Genomic DNA, 15,804 nt, shown 5'->3' on the forward strand with positions numbered 1-15,804 from the left:
CACTGTCTCTATGTCCTGGGGGCCCCCAACTAATCACCTTTTAAAGGTGGGCGGTGCATTAGCCAACACAGCGGATGCTAATTTGGTGATACAACATCCTGGCCGCACGAACCCCGGATAGAGGAACCAGCGTGTTTGGCGTGGATGCGGAGGCACACGCGGCGGGCAGCATGTCAACACTAAAGGTGACGGAATCCGCAACACGCTTGGTGAGATCATGGCTATAACATCAATTGAAGTGAGTGTGGAGCTACTCTAACTAGAACGGGGACTGTCTTTACGGGTGAGACCCATCCACAGTGTTACCTTGTATCCTTAAGGCTGAAAGCATACAAGTTATCCGGAATTTGCATCTTGAATCGGATCTTGTTGTACCTATACGGAAAAACTGTCCCTGATTGGATGCCAAAAGGTAGTCCAGTTTAAAAGGTGATTAGTTGGGGGCCCCCAGGACATAGAGACAGTGTGGGAGTGTGGTTGTTGGATGCATGCGCGGGCGCATGGATGATATGATCATAATATTCTCTGGCCAGAGATAAGCTATCTTTACATCTGCAGAAAATTGCCCCATGTGTTATGGCTAAATTGCATTGCATTGTTCTTTAGTTTTAATGATTAGGGGATATGTTGTATTGAGGGTTTTGTATTGAGGGGATTTTGTCTAATTGGAATTAATAAATTGAATTTTTATTGGTACAATTATGGTGGCCTTATGACCTTATTATGTGTACACAAATTTACTGATAAAATGTCAGCCGACCTCCAGGTCAGCTGACACGCTTTCTAAGAGTATAAAGGCGTGTCTGGCGCGCGCACCCCCTAGAGGCAAGATGGCAGAGCCCTGGTGAGCAGCATGCTGGTGAGTTTGGAGCAGAGCACTCGGACGGGTTTGCGCAGCGGATGTGGACGAATTTCCGCATCCCGCGTTGGAAGGTCCGCTTGCTGGACTGGATGTGACCATATTTCCGCAATCCATCCGGCGTTGCGGATTTTTTGTTACAGGTGTCCACAGGCCTCAGACCTTGCCCAATGTGCCACGGGGAGTCACAGATCAAGGTAAGAGGTTCATCAAGCCTCCAATGCGATAACGCCCATACACATACAATCCAATCCGGACGCAACCCTTGCTGGAAAAAAAATGTAAATTTATTTCCATATTAACCCTTTGGGGACCGGCTGCCTAACTAAGGTAGGCAGCCGGATCCCTGGTAGGGCTAACTGGGCATGGTGTCTCCAGTGTGGCCAGGTGTCCCCCATATTGCCAGCAGCCTGTACTCACCTCCCAGGCTCCAGCGATGAGAATCTCTAACCCCCTCCGCTCTGGCCGGCATCCTCGCTCGTACTGCCGGTAAGTTCCGGATCACCGCTTGATGACGTCATCAAGCTGGGATCTAACACTTACGTCAGAGCGAGCAGAGATGCCTGCCAGAGCAGAGGGGAATGACGATCGCCGGGGGAACGTCAGGAAGGTGAGTGGATCCTCTTCGTCCCCTCCTACCACCGCTACTCTAATAGTGATCACTACAATCCACCGGCGATCGTAGTGATCACGTGATCAGGTGCCAATCACGATGGCTCCAGATCACTGAGGGGAGATGTCAGCTGTCATATTACAGCTAAATCTCCCCTCTCGGGTGCGCACGATCATGTCGGAAATGAAAATGGCAGGAGGCGTAAATCCTACACCACATCAGGCTTAGACAGCCCAGGGCCGGATTTGTACTCTTTACCGCCCAAGGCCACTGTCAGCAGCCACTCACCTTCAGTATAGATAGCCAGATGACAGATAACCCCCTTCCCCCCAATATAGGTAGCCAGATGATCTTTCCACCTCCCTCCAGTATGGGTAGCCAAATGACCCTTCCCCCCCCCCTCCAGTATAGGTATCTTGATGACCCTTTCCCACTTCCCTGTAATAAAAGAAGCCAGATGACCCTTCCCCTTTCCATATAGATAACCTGATGACCCCCTCCCTCCAGTTAAGGTAGTAAGGTGACCCTTCTCTTCCCCTTAGTGTAGCCTTCTTCTCACCCGCCCTTGATCTTGTGGTGCCCTAGGCCATGGCCTATGTGGCCTTGTCTTAAATCTGGCCCTGAGACAGCCACAAGTGTGGCATAGGATTTACGCTCAGCAGTCCCCAAAAGAGTAAAGTAGCGATACAATGCTGATACAGCAAAACAGGAAAACACAATGTTTCACTGACTCTGGATTGGATTGTATTTGTACAGGTAATGTATAATGTGCCGTTGAGCTGCTGCTTAATGTTCCACATCTATGAAGCATTGCAGCATTAGCACTGCAAAGCCCACAGATGTAACTCAGGTGCACAGTGGGATTCTTTACCTTTGCAGCTTTGATGTTATTCATGGAAAAATATCAAAACACTCTGACTGCAAACAGGTTCAAAGGTTCTGTAAGACCCTTTCCCAGTTCACAATGCAGCCCGCATTCAGAGAAGCTTGCACTCACATTAAAGTGGAAATGAACTCTTGCACAGCACACAATGAAAATAATGAATTGACCTTGATTAATGCAGAATTCCACTGCTCTGGGCTGTGTGTTTGTTTAGCTACATCAGAGTGTAATTAGCTTTATCAGTAGCTGTGAGTGAGAGTGCCATGGCTCTGCCTGTGCAGGAAAAGACTTAATAATAATTCCTTTTTATATATAGCGCTTTTCTCCTGTCGGACTCAAAGCGCTTGCAAGGCAGCCACTAGAGCGCACTCAGTAGGCAGTAGCAGTGTTAGGGAGTCTCGCCCAAAGAATTCCTTACTGAATAGGTGCTGGCTTACTGAGTAGCAAGAGCCAAGATTTGAACCCAGGTCTCCTACAACAGAGGCAGAACCCTTAACCAGTAAACTATCCAGCCAATATGTCACAGAACCGGCCCCACGGCAAGCCAGAAAAGACGGTTCCCGACTGGGGTTTGACCAGATCGAGAGGGGAAGCAGCCTTATTCAATAACAGAAGGCCGTCACCCCTCAACAACACTTCACTCTGCCACCACTAGCTGCTGCTAGACACTTCGAATCTGATTAGAGATAAATGTGTCTCTTGTCAATTCTGCGCATACACTACAGGCCGATTCCAGTCTGATTTCAGCATGAAATCTTCAGGGAGTGGCTTGAGCCTGCTGCCCCCGCACCGCCGCTGCCCCCATGTATAATTGTGCCCTCTGTGTGCATTTATGTTACCTGTCCTGTTGCAGCCTCCGAGCAGTGTCCAGTAACCTCCGGGCGGCAATCCATACATGCTACTGGCGCATAGCATCTGACATCAGACGCAATGCGACGACGTCAGATAATATACGCCAGTAGCGCATACGGAATACCACCCGGAGGTTACGGGACACCACGGGGAGGCTGCAACAGGACAGGTAACATATAAGTGCACACGGGGGGCACATTTATACATTGCGGCTGGGGTTTCATCGTCTTGTCGCTTCCTTTGGAAATCCCTGCCGCACACCCGAACTTCGGCCCGACATCTTGCACAATGCACGATAAACAAAGCAAAATTTCTGTCCCGAAATTGGTCACTTTGTCGGTCAAGCATGCACTTGATCGCATCGCCTGATGTATGGGCACCTTAAGGCTTTAACTCTTTCTGTGCTCCCTGAAAGTTAATTCAGTTAAAACTTCAGTTTTTTTTTTTTTAGGATTTCCATAAATTGTAATGAAAATGTGATTTCCCTAAAAGTTATCATGCTGTGGGTAATCTTTTGGAGCAGAAAGAAAGTTCTGAGTTTAGATCCGCTTTAAGTGGCTGCTCCAGTCAGTCCCTAAAGCAGAATGAGAATTGCATTATGAAAATGTACATGCATTCCATTAAACATTAATCTGTGTAATTATGCTGTGTAACTTGTTTAGTAACATGACTTTTTGTTTCCTTCTCCTGCTTTTACAGCAGATATGTATTTTACAGATCCGGTCACCACTGTCCTCTCCATCATCACCTGTGTTTTCCTGGCCATAGTTTTGTATGGAAGGAAGAAAATAATCCACCCACTCTATCCTCCTGGACCACCACGCTGGCCAATCATTGGAAATATGCACATGATAGATATGAAGAGACCTTACCTGACATTTCACAAGGTAACATATTGAGTATTTTACTAAATAGGCAGTATGTATAGCCTCATGGCTGCCGGCTAACAGTACCTTTCAGCTGCAATTTCGAATGTAGCTTTGGTAACACCATAGGGTTGATTCACAAAGGTTATTTATTTTTCACCTGAACTGTAAGGAGTGCTAATGCATGAGATAAGCAAATAAGGAGAGATCATTCATGAAATAAATATATAAGGAGAGCTAAACCACGAGTTATGTCAAATAAGGAGAGCTGAACCATGAGTTATGTCAAATAAGGAGAGCTAAACCATGAGTTATGTCAAATAAGGAGAGCTAAACCATGAGTTATGTCAAATAAGGAGAGCTAAACCATGAGTTATGTCAAATAAAGAGAGCTAAACCATGAGTTATGTCAAAAAAGGAGAGCTAAACCATGAGTTATGTCAAATATGGAGAGCTAAACCATGAGTTATGTCAAATACCATGAGTTATGTCAAATATGGAGAGCTAAACCATGAGTTATGTCAAATATGGAGAGCTAAACCATGTGTTATGTGACGTCAAATAAGAAGAGCTAAACCATGAGTTATGTCAAATAAGGAGAGCTAAACCATGAGTTATGTCAAATAAGGAGAGCTGAACCATGAGTTAAGTTAGATAAGGAGAGGTAAATCATGAGTTAAGTCATTTAAGGAGAAATAAATTGTGAGTTTTTAAATAAATAAGGTGAGGTAATTTAACAGAAAAGCTTTGTGAATCAGGCCCCACGTGTCTGAGTTACGTCAAATATGGAGAGCTAAACAATGAGTTTTGTCAAATAAGGAGAGCTAAACCATGCGTTATGTCAAATATGGAGAGCTAAACCATGAGTTATGTCAAATAAGGAGAGCTAAACCGTGAGTTATGTCAAATAAAGAGAGCTAAACCATGAGTTATGTCAAAAAAGGAGAGCTAAACCATGAGTTATGTCAAATAAGGGGAGCTAAACCATGAGTTATGTCAAATATGGAGAGCTAAACCATGAGTTATGTCAAATAAGGAGAGCTAAACCATGAGTTATGTCACATATGGAGAGCTAAACCATGAGTTATGTCAAATATGGAGAGCTAAAACATGAGTTATGTCAAATAAGGAAAGCTAAACCATAAGTTATGTCAAATGAGGGGAGCTAAACCATGAGTTATGTCAAATAAGGAGAGCTAAACCATGAGTTATGTCAAATAAAGAGAGCTAAACCATGAGTTATGTCAAATAAGGAGAGCTAAACCATGAGTTATGTCAAATAAGGAGAGCTAAACCATAAGTTATATCATCTGTCTTTTTTACTTGATTAAATTAAAAGTGAAGTTTTATAAGGGATGTGCAAGGCCCTTTCTTCTGCCATTTGGAAATTTCACTGCTACTATGGCTACTGCACTCCCTCAGTGAGACAACGTGGCTGTCCTGTGCATGTTACCATATCTACCTGTATATGAAAGGAGAGCTAAACCATGAGTTATGTCAAATAAGGGGAGCTAAACCATGAGTTATGTCAAATGAGGGGAGCTAAACCATGAGTTATGCCAAATAAGGAGAGCTAAACCATGAGTTATGTCACATATGGAGAGCTAAACCATGAGTCATGTCAAATATGGAGAGCTAAAACATGAGTTATGTCAAATAAGGAGAGCTGAACCATGAGTTAAGTTAGATAAGGAGAGGTAAATCATGAGTTAAGTCATTTAAGGAGAGATAAATTGTGAGTTTTTAAATAAATAAGGTGAGGTAATTTAACAGAAAAACATTGTGAATCAGGCCCCACATGTCTTATTGATTGTTATGCGGCTGTTGTTACCAGGTGACAAAAAGTCGTAATGTGTTGCTTCTGAGCAAATGGGACTCCATAGAGAGGCTGCCTTCACCACCCATGCCAAGCACTAGAAAGCACCTGGCTGGTGCACAATTCCACTGTAGAGTTGGGCCGAACCTCCGATTTTAGGTTCGCGAACCCTGTTCGCGAACTTCCGCGAAAGGTTCGGTTCGCGAAAAAGTTCGCGAACCGCAATAGACTTCAATGGGGAGGCGAACTTTGAAAGTTTAAAAAAATTCTATCAACTGGAAAAATGATAGAAAACATGTTTCAAAAGCTCTAATACCTGGAGCCACACCTAATTGAGTGAAAGACACATCACTGCTGGAGGACCCACTCACCCTCCCTCCTCCAAGCAAGGCCCTTTATACCATTTGCCTGCCTACACTAATTAGTTATGGGACAGCTGCTACGGAGATTTTAATTGGCCTCCCTCCTCCTCCTCCCCTCCCTCCTACCGGAGGGTCTCTTCTGCCAGGGAATTATACTATTTTAAAAACCAGTATACATCATACCATAGCTGGGAATACATACATGAGTATACATCATACCATAGCTGGGGATACATACATGAGTATACATCATACCATAGCTGGGAATCGAACCCAGATCTCACTGTGTGGTGGGCATGTCACCCTAAGCACTGTACCACTACAGAAGTAAGTGAAGCTAGCCTAAAATTTAACATTTATGCTCAATGCAATAGAACCATTAGGTTGCTTAAAGGAGAACTGTAGTGAGAGGTATATGGAGGCTGCCATATTGATTTCCTTTTAAGCTATACCAGTTGCCTGGCAGCCCTGCTGATCTATTTGGCTGCAGTAGTGTGAATCACACCAGAAACAAACATGCAACTAATCTTGTCAGATCTTACAAAAATATCAAACACCAGATCATACCATAGCTGGGAATCTAACCCAGATCTCACTGTGTGGTGGGCACATCACCCTAAGCACTGTACCACTACAGAAGTAAGTGAAGCTAGCCTAAAATTTACCATTTATGCTCAATGCAATAGAACCATTAGGTTGCTTAAAGGAGAACTGTAGTGAAAGGTATATGGAGGCTACCATATTGATTTCCTTTTAAGCAATACCAGTTACCTGGCTATCCTGCAGATCCTCTGCCTCCAATACTTTTAGCCCTAGACCCTGAACAAGCATGCAGCAGATCTGGTGTTTGACATTTTTGTAAGATCTGACAAGATTAGCTGCATGCTTGTTTCTGGTGTGATTCGCACTACAGTGGCTGGATAGTGTACTGGTTAAGGGCTCTGCCTTTGACATGGGAGACCAGGGTTTGAATCCTGGCTAGGTCAAGTACCTATTCAGTAAGTAGTTCAAGGCAAGACTCCCTAACACTGCAGGGTGGCCTCTTGAGCGCGTCCCTGTGGCTTGCAGCTCTTGAGCGCTTTGAGTCCGACAGGAGAAAAGCATTATACAAATGTTTGGATTATTATTATTACTGCAGCCGAATAGATCAGCAGGGCTGCCAGGCAACTGGTATAGCTTAAAAGGAAATCAATATGGCAGCCTCCATATACCTCTCACTACAGTTCTCCTTTAAGCAACCTAATGGTTCTATTGCATTGAGCATAAATGTTAAATTTTAGGCTAGTTTCACTTACTTCTGTAGTGGTACAGTGCTTAGGGTGATGTGCCCACCACACAGTGAGATCTGGGTTCGATTCCCAGCTATGGTATGATCTGGTGTTTGACATTTTTATAAGATCTGACAAGATTAGCTGCATGCTTGTTTCTGGTGTGATTCACACTACTGCAGCCAAATAGATCAGCAGGGCTGCCAGGCAACTGGTATAGCTTAAAAGGAAATCAATATGGCAGCCTCCATATACCTCTCACTACAGTTCTCCTTTAAGCAACCTAATGGTTCTATTGCATTGAGCATAAATGTTAAATTTTAGGCTAGCTTCACTTACTTCTGTAGTGGTACAGTGCTTAGGGTGACATGCCCACCACACAGTGAGATCTGGGTTCGATTCCCAGCTATGGTATGATGTATACTCATGTATGTATCCCCAGCTATGGTATGATGTATACTCATGTATGTATTCCCAGCTATGGTATGATGTATACTGGTTTTTAAAATAGTATAATTCCCTGGCAGAAGAGACCCTCATCCCTCCGGTAGGGGGGAGAAGGGGAGAAGGGAGGCCAATTAAAATCTCCCTAGCAGAGTGTGTAGCAGCTGTCCCATAACTAATTAGTGTAGCCAGACAACTGAGTCAAATGGTATAAAGGACCTAGCTTGAAGGGAGGGTGGGCGGGTTCTCTAGCACTGAAAGCAGTGTGTTTGACAATAACATGTCTGCTGACAGTGAAATGGAGGCTAAAAATTTTGCTCAATACAGCATTATGGGGCGAATCGAACTTCCGCAAAAGTTCGCCTGATGCAGGCGAACGCGAACCCCCAAAGTTCGCCTGGAACCGTTCGCCGGCGAACCGTTCGGCCCATCTCTATTCCACTGTCTTCAGCCTCTAATGGAAAAGGGTCCTAAGAAGGGACTGATCACCTAGAACTGAAGATAGCTACTGGACTACCTTCAGCTGGCTGGATAGTGACTCTGCCTCTAACACAGGAGACCAGAGTTCAAATCTCAGTTCTTACTGTTCAGCAGTGTTGATCGGATACCTCATTATCCTATTCGAGTTTGGTCGAATTCGGATAGTAAACTATCCGAATTCACTCGAAGTTCGATATTCGAGTTAATCGAATACCCGATTTGAACACGGATATCCGAGTCTGTATTCGAGTAAAATATTCGAGCTGGCCTTAAATAGCTTTTAAAACTTGTATTGGAGGTCAATGATGCATGAAACCACCTTTTTTATGAAGAAAAACATCAAGTGATTATGTGGTGGTGTAGTAGTTATAAAAAAGGTATCAAAAATAGTAAATTAACTTCATGAAAAGTGTTTGCATGAGAAGGTGTGTCCAAAATGGTTATAAGTTGTAAGTCTTCATTTACGTCGTCTTCATCTTCATCTTCTATATCTTCTTCTACTCGAATCTTCTTCATCTTCTACTTCTTGTATCTTCTTCAATTATCTTCTTCTTCTTCTATATCTTCTTCTTCTTCTTCTATATCTTCTTCTTCTATATCTTCTTCTTCTTCGTCTTCTTCTTCTTCTATATCTTCTTCTTCTTCTTCTTCTTATCTTCTTCTTCTTCTTCTATATCTTCTTCTTCTTCTTCTTCTATATCTTCTTCTTCTTCTTCTTCTTATCTTCTTCTTCTATATCTTCTTCTTCTTCTTCTTCTTCTATATCTTCTTCTTCTTCTTCTTCTTCTTCTTATCTTCTTCTTCTTCTTCTATATCTTCTTCTTCTTCTTCTTCTTCTATATCTTCTTCTTCTTCTTCTTTATCTTCTTCTTCTTCTTCTATATCTTCTTCTTCTTCTTCTTCTATATCTTCTTCTTCTTCTTCTTCTTCTTCTTCTTCTTCTTCTTCTTCTTCTTCTTCTTCTTCTTCTTCTTCTTCTTCTTCTTCTTCTTCTTCTTCTTCTTCTTCTTCTTCTTCTTCTATATCTTCTTCTTCTTCTTCTTCTTCTTCTTCTTCTTCTTCTTCTTCTTCTTCTTCTTCTTCTTCTTCTTCTTCTTCTTCTTCTTCTTCTTCTTCTTCTTCTTCTTCTTCTTCTTCTTCTTCTTCTTCTTCTTCTTCTTCTTCTTCTATTTGTGTTGATGGCATAACAGGTAGTGGCACATTGCAAGCCACAGCGCCTTTTTCTGTGTACCCTGGCGGTGGTAAAACACAGACATCAGCAGGAGGAGGAAGTAGTTGCAGCTATTGTAGTGTGGTAATAGCTGGTAGGAGAGTGGGTGGCAGCAGAAAATAGTTCTTCTTCTGTTCTCCCTGGCAGTGGTAGCAGCACACAGACAGCAGAAGCTCAATGCAGCTACAGGAGGAGGAGTAGTGTGTGTCAGGCAGTGTGATGTGACTGACATAATAGGCCCTGGTTCCTAGCAGTGGTACCAGGGCTGTAAATAAACATCATGAGGTTCCAGACAGCGGTCGTGAAGCCCACATTCTGTCCAATACACAATTGGGACAGCACAGTTTTCAACCCGGACACCTCTAAAATAATGTAAATTTTTTTTTTAAATAATGCAGCTATTTTTTAGCATAAATAGCTGGTGGCGCATGGGCAGCAGCACCTTGTAATGTGTTCCCTGGCAGTGGAGACACAGACAGCAAGAGGAAATACAACAGCAGGCAGCGTAAGGAGGATGAGTGTGTGGCAGTGGCAGCAGGCAGGCGGGCAGCGAGACATAGCTGGTGGCGCATGGGCAGCAGCACCTTGTAATGTGTTCCCTGGCAGTGAAAACATACAGACAGCCGGAGGAAATACAGCAGCAGGCAGCGTGAGGAGGATGAGTGTGTGGCAGACTGGCAGCAGGCAGCAGGAAGCAGGCAGCGAGACATAATAGGCCCTGGTTCCTAGCGGTGGTACCAGGGCCGTAAATAAACACCATGAGGTTCCAGACAGCGGTTGTGAAGCCCACATTGTGTCCCATACACAATTGGGACAGCACAGTTTTCAACCCGGACACCTCTAAAATAATTTAAAAAAAAATTTTCTTTCAAAAGAATGCAGCTATTTTTGAGCGTAAATAGCTGGTGGCGCATGGGCAGCAGCACCTTGTAATGTGTTCCCTGGCAGTGGAGACACAGACAGCAGGAAGAAATACTGTCGCAGCAGCAGCAGGTGTAATGTGTGTGTGCCTGCCACTTCATGTCCCCCTCTCGCCGACAACAGGGGCCAGGAATTCGCCTTCCACCCAAGCCTGGTTCATTTTGAGAAACGTCAGTCTGTCCACAGACTTGTGAGACAGACGAGATCGCTTCTCAGTGACGACTCCACCGGCTGCACTGAAGCAACGCGCTGACAGTACGCTGGAAGGGAGGCAGGAGAGCACTTCCAGTGCGTACTGCGCAAGCTCGCTCCAGATCGGCAGGTGCTTGACCCAATACTCCATGGGATCAACAGGGGCAACTCTGTCAAGCCCGCTGAAGGACCCCATGTAGTCAGCCACCATGCGGGTCAAGCACTGTCTGTGACTGGAGAAGGATGCTGCTGCAGGCACCTCCTCTCTAGTCCCTGGCAGCTCTACACTCATGTAGAGCTCGTTGGTCACAGACAGCAGGTCTGTGGTGCGCGTGCGCTTGCTGCTGGTGGATGCAGGCACCTGCTGCTGCCTCTGTGCTGGCTAGACAGTGGGGGTGGATGGCTGAGGGAAGGCTTCCAAGCGCTCAACAAGGGACAGCTGCAAATCCCTCATTTGTTGCGTACGGTCTCCTCCTGCAGGCAGGAACTGGCTGAGCTTCCCCTTCAGACGTGGGTCCAGCATCATGCAGATCCAGATGTCCTCCCTCTGTTTTATCTGGATGACCCTTGGGTACCTGCGCAGGCACCTCAGCATGTGCGCTGCCATTGGGAAGAGTCTGGCCACGTCTGCTGGCACATCATCGGCAGCCCCAGAGCCGACAGTGCTGTCCTCCTCATCCTCTGCCTCCTCCACCTCATCCTCTCTCCACCCCTGCACCACTCCAGCTGCGCTCTGCTGCTCCCCCTCATCAGCAGCAAGGTCAGGGACCTCCACCAACTCCAAGCCCTCCTCCTCAGAGGTGGCCTGTGAAGCTGCCTGCTGGTCCAAGGCTGCCGCTCCTTCTTCCAGCAGTGCATACAGGGCCATGTCCAGCACACACACCATGGGGACCCACTCGCACACCATTGCATGGTCCCTGCTTACCATGTTGGTGGCCTGCAGGAAGGGTGCCAGCACTGAGCACACCTGCTGCATGTGCCCCCAGTCCTCCGTGGAGATGATGGACGGGAGGTTGGTGGCGGCACGCCCAGTTGCAGTGATGGCGGCAACTGTTGCTCGTGCAACGTACTGGCTGACAGCCTGCCTCTGTTCAACCAGACACTCTAACATCGCCAGAGTGGAGTTCCAGCGAGTTGGAACATCGATCATGAGCCGGTGCTGTGGCAGGTGCAGCTCCTTCTACACCTCTTCCAGGCTCGCTACAGCTGCAGTTGAGTGCCAGAAATGACGCACAACCTTCCTTGCCGCCTCAAGGAGTCGGTCCATCCCCTGGTAGGTCCGCAGGAACTTTTGGACTACCAGGTTCAGGACGTGCGCCAGGCAGAGGATGTGGGTCAGGTCTCCCCTGCTGATTGCAGCAACCAGGTTTGCCCCATTGTCGGACACCACCTCTCCGACTCTGAGGCCTCCGGGGGTCAGCCAATTCCTTCCCTGCTCTCGGAGTTTGGCCAGGACATGGTTCGTCGTCAGTTTGGTCTTCCCCAGGCTGACCAATTCCAGCAGCGCTTGGCAGTGGCGGGGCTTCACGCTGCTGCTGAGGCGGGGGGTTTGGGCTGGTGTGCCGGAGGATGGAAGCGGATCAGAGGAACCTGCTGCAATTCCGCTGACCCTGCATGGTGGCACCACCCACTGCGTTGTTGCTGCTGCTGTTGCTCTAACAGTGCCCGATGCTGCTCCCCCCTCCTCACCCCCTTCCACCAAGCTGACCCAATGCGCGGTGAAGGACAGATAGCGGCCTGTCCCAAACCGGCTGCTCCACGAGTCCATGGTGACGTGGACCCGTTGACCCACCGCGTGATCCAGCCCTCTCCCGAAATTGGCCATCACAGAGTGGTGAAGTGCAGGGATGACCGTGCGTGCAAAAAAATGTCGGCTGGGGATTGGCCAATCAGGGGCTGCACATATCAGGAGCGCACGCATGTCGCTCCCCTCCTGCACAAGGGAATAAGGCAGGAGTTGGGAGCACATGGCCCGTGCCAGCAAGCTGTTCAGCTGACGCACGCGACGGCTGCTGGGAGGCAGAACCCTGACCACCCCCTGGAAGGTGTCGCTGAGCAGGGTCTGGCGACGCCTTTTGCTGGTACGGGAATCACTGGAGGGAGCAGAGGAGGCCACTGAGGACTGGCTGCCAGAACAGGCCTCAGTGTCGGTGGCAGGAGTTGCAGAGGGAGGAGGAGCAGTGCGTTTCTGACGCACTCCTGCTGGTGCTGCTGGAGGAGGTGGAGGAGGGCGGGTGGCTGCTGCCGACGGCTTCGCAGTGGTGGCGGGTCTGCCACTGCCACTGCCAGCTTCCTTCAACTTCATGAACTCCTCATGCTCATGAAAGTGTTTCCCTGCCAGATGGTTCACCAGAGAGGTGGTGCCATACGCAGAGGGCTCCTTCCCTCTGCTGAGCTGCTGGCGGCAGTGGTTGCAGGTGGCATACTTGCAATCCACATATGGCAGGGTGAAAAAATTCCAAATTGGGGAGGTGAAGTTTCCCCTTCGGCTCGAAGCTGCTGCTGCCGCTGGTCTCCCTGTGGTGGTTAGGGGGGTTCTTGGTGCGGCTGGTGGCACTGGCAGAACTCTTCGGATCAGCACGCTGTGTGGCCTGCATACCACGCCCACTTCTGATCCTGCCCATGTCTGCAATTCTGATCCTTCTAGCAAGGCCCGCAGCCGCATCCTCCTCCTCCTCCTCAGAGCTGATGACATCCCCAGGATCTGCCACCCAGTCTCTGTCCTTCACCCTGTCATCATCATCATCCTCCCCCTCCGCAAACATGTCCTGCTGGGATGACCCCACCAACTCCCCTTCTGCATGCATGGGCTGATGGACACTCACCACTGTCTGACTGTCCAAAGCACAACCCCCCTAAGTGCCCATCAGCATGTCTTCCTCTTCAAATTCTGCCGCAACAGCACTCAATACCCTCGCTGTGTTTGGGGTAAAGAAGGTGCTGAGTGACAGGGTGCTGGTGTTGCCCGCTGGGGCTGGAGAACTGCACTCCTCCTCCGCCCCAGGCAGTGCTGGGCGGCTGCTGCTGCTCTTGCGAACAGGAGTGGTGGCGGGGGTGGAGGACTCGGTTCCAGAGCTAATGGTGGCCTGCTCATCCACCATCAGTTCCACCACAGAGTCTGCGTCCTTCTCCTCAATAGGACGGCTACGACCTGGTGGTGGGAGGAACATCTGCACCACACGCTGCTGCAGCGTGACTCCCAGATGTTGGGCGGCCAAGGCGTCCACGGCCAGTGGCTAATGGCGGAATAGCCACTGGTGCAGACGCAGAACTGCGTATGGTGGTTGTGGCGCGGCTGCCGCGACCTCCTCTCTTGGTGATGCCCTTGTTGCCCCTGCCCAAACCGCGGCTGCCAGTGCCAGACATCGTATATTTTTAAGATTATACAAATGAAAAAAAAAGTTATGTATGTAAAGGCGGGTGGGACAAGTAGGGTACTTTAATGGGGTGGGACTGGTGGTGGTGGGTGTGTGAGGTGACGGACAGGTGTACTCTACAGCAGAGATCGGTGTAGCGCTAACGAGAGAGTGTGCAGTGCGCACACAAAGACCCTAGCTGACGCTGACTGACAGTGTCCCTATACACAGACTAGAGTACAGTACAATTCAGTGAATACACAATATAAGAACAATAGGACATGGGTGTAGCACTAACGAGAGGGTGCGGACAGCGCAGACGTGCACTGCGCACACAAAGACCCTAGGTAACGCGGTGACAGACGGTCCCTATACACAGACTAGAGTACACTACAGTACTAACTAAACAATAGAAGAATCTAGCTAAACAATAGAACAGGTGTGACTAGATTACAGAGAGCAGATACAGGACAGGTATAGCAGTAAAGCTGGGCCTTGCTAACTACAAAATAGTACAATAATCTATCTAACACAGAAGTAGTACAGTAGTGTAGGACAGGTGAGAGCACAGGTAACTAGAGACTAGAGCACAGAGCAGGGCAGGCTGCCTTGCCTAGGCACAGGGCCTAGCTGCTGCAGCTGCAGCAGCACCAGTGACAGTCTCCCTCCCTAGTCCCTAATCACACAAAGTAAACTGCCTAAAATACAATCTATCTACAATCAGGGCCGGATTTGTACTAATTACCGCCCAAGGCCAACTATACGTATGGTTGTTATCTCCGTGTCCCCGAGAATTCGACTTACTTTCCATCATTGGAAGTCACAGACAATAACCATTTCAGTAATACGCGTATAGATTATAAATTATGTTTTCCTTAAGAACTTTTATGTTTGCCATCTCGAGTCGTTAATGATGGACCCATTGAGTCACCATGAGAGTTAGGCTGAAGTATACCTGCAGGATAGAGCTTACAGGTCTAGCAGGGACGACACAAGTACAGGACAAAGAGTTCAAAGGTTAAAGCTGTCCTTGTAGATAGGGATGGCTGCATAGAACAGCTTTACTGCCCCTCACTGAGCCGCCCCCAAACTTCTGGTGCCCTAGGCCATGGCCTATGTGGCCTTGCCAGAAATCCGGCCCTGTCTACAATACAAGGCAATACAGGTGAATATCAGGTGTTAAAGTGTAAAAATGCTTGGTGTTTTGAACAATAAATGCGCTTGCACAGACAAAAAGCACTGGAGCAGTCTCTCAGTACAGTAAGTCACAAGCAAGGACGAGTGAGGCAAGATGGCGCCCGCTATTTATAGAAGGGGGCTTGGCCAGGCTCCCCCTCTGTGATTGGCTGCAGTCAGAGGGCTGGGAGCCCTCTGATTTGCTTGTGAGGACTTGAGGTGACGTCACCCGCTGATGACGCTATCCGAGCTCTGTATTTGAGCTCGGATAGCTCGGATATCTCCGGATAGCTGATTGCTATCCGAGTGCGCTCAGATAGCATAGCCCGGATAGCTAATACTATTCAAGCTCGGTATTCGAGCTTGAATAGTGAAAAAAGAGCTAGGATATCCGAGTATCTCGGATATCTGAGCTCGGATGAGCATCACTGCTGTTCAGTAAGCCAGTACCTATTCAGTAGGATACCTTGGGCAAGACTCTCTAACACTGCTACTGCCTATAGAGC

The 15,804-nt window shown here is 47.7% G+C and overlaps 1 protein-coding gene across 1 annotated transcript in view; it reads left to right on the plus strand.

Annotated features, from left to right (window-relative positions):
* The first annotated feature begins 3,911 nt into the window (after positions 1 to 3,911).
* Positions 3,912 to 15,804, plus strand: part of LOC137571263 (cytochrome P450 2K6-like) — a 113,904-nt gene continuing 102,011 nt past the window's right edge. The window contains exon 1 of the mRNA XM_068280142.1: positions 3,912 to 4,094. Within this exon, the coding sequence (XP_068136243.1) occupies positions 3,912 to 4,094 (183 nt within the window). The remainder of the gene's footprint in view (positions 4,095 to 15,804) is intronic.

Source organism: Hyperolius riggenbachi, chromosome 4, assembly GCF_040937935.1.
Source record: "Hyperolius riggenbachi isolate aHypRig1 chromosome 4, aHypRig1.pri, whole genome shotgun sequence".
Classification (NCBI taxonomy): domain Eukaryota; kingdom Metazoa; phylum Chordata; class Amphibia; order Anura; family Hyperoliidae; genus Hyperolius; species Hyperolius riggenbachi.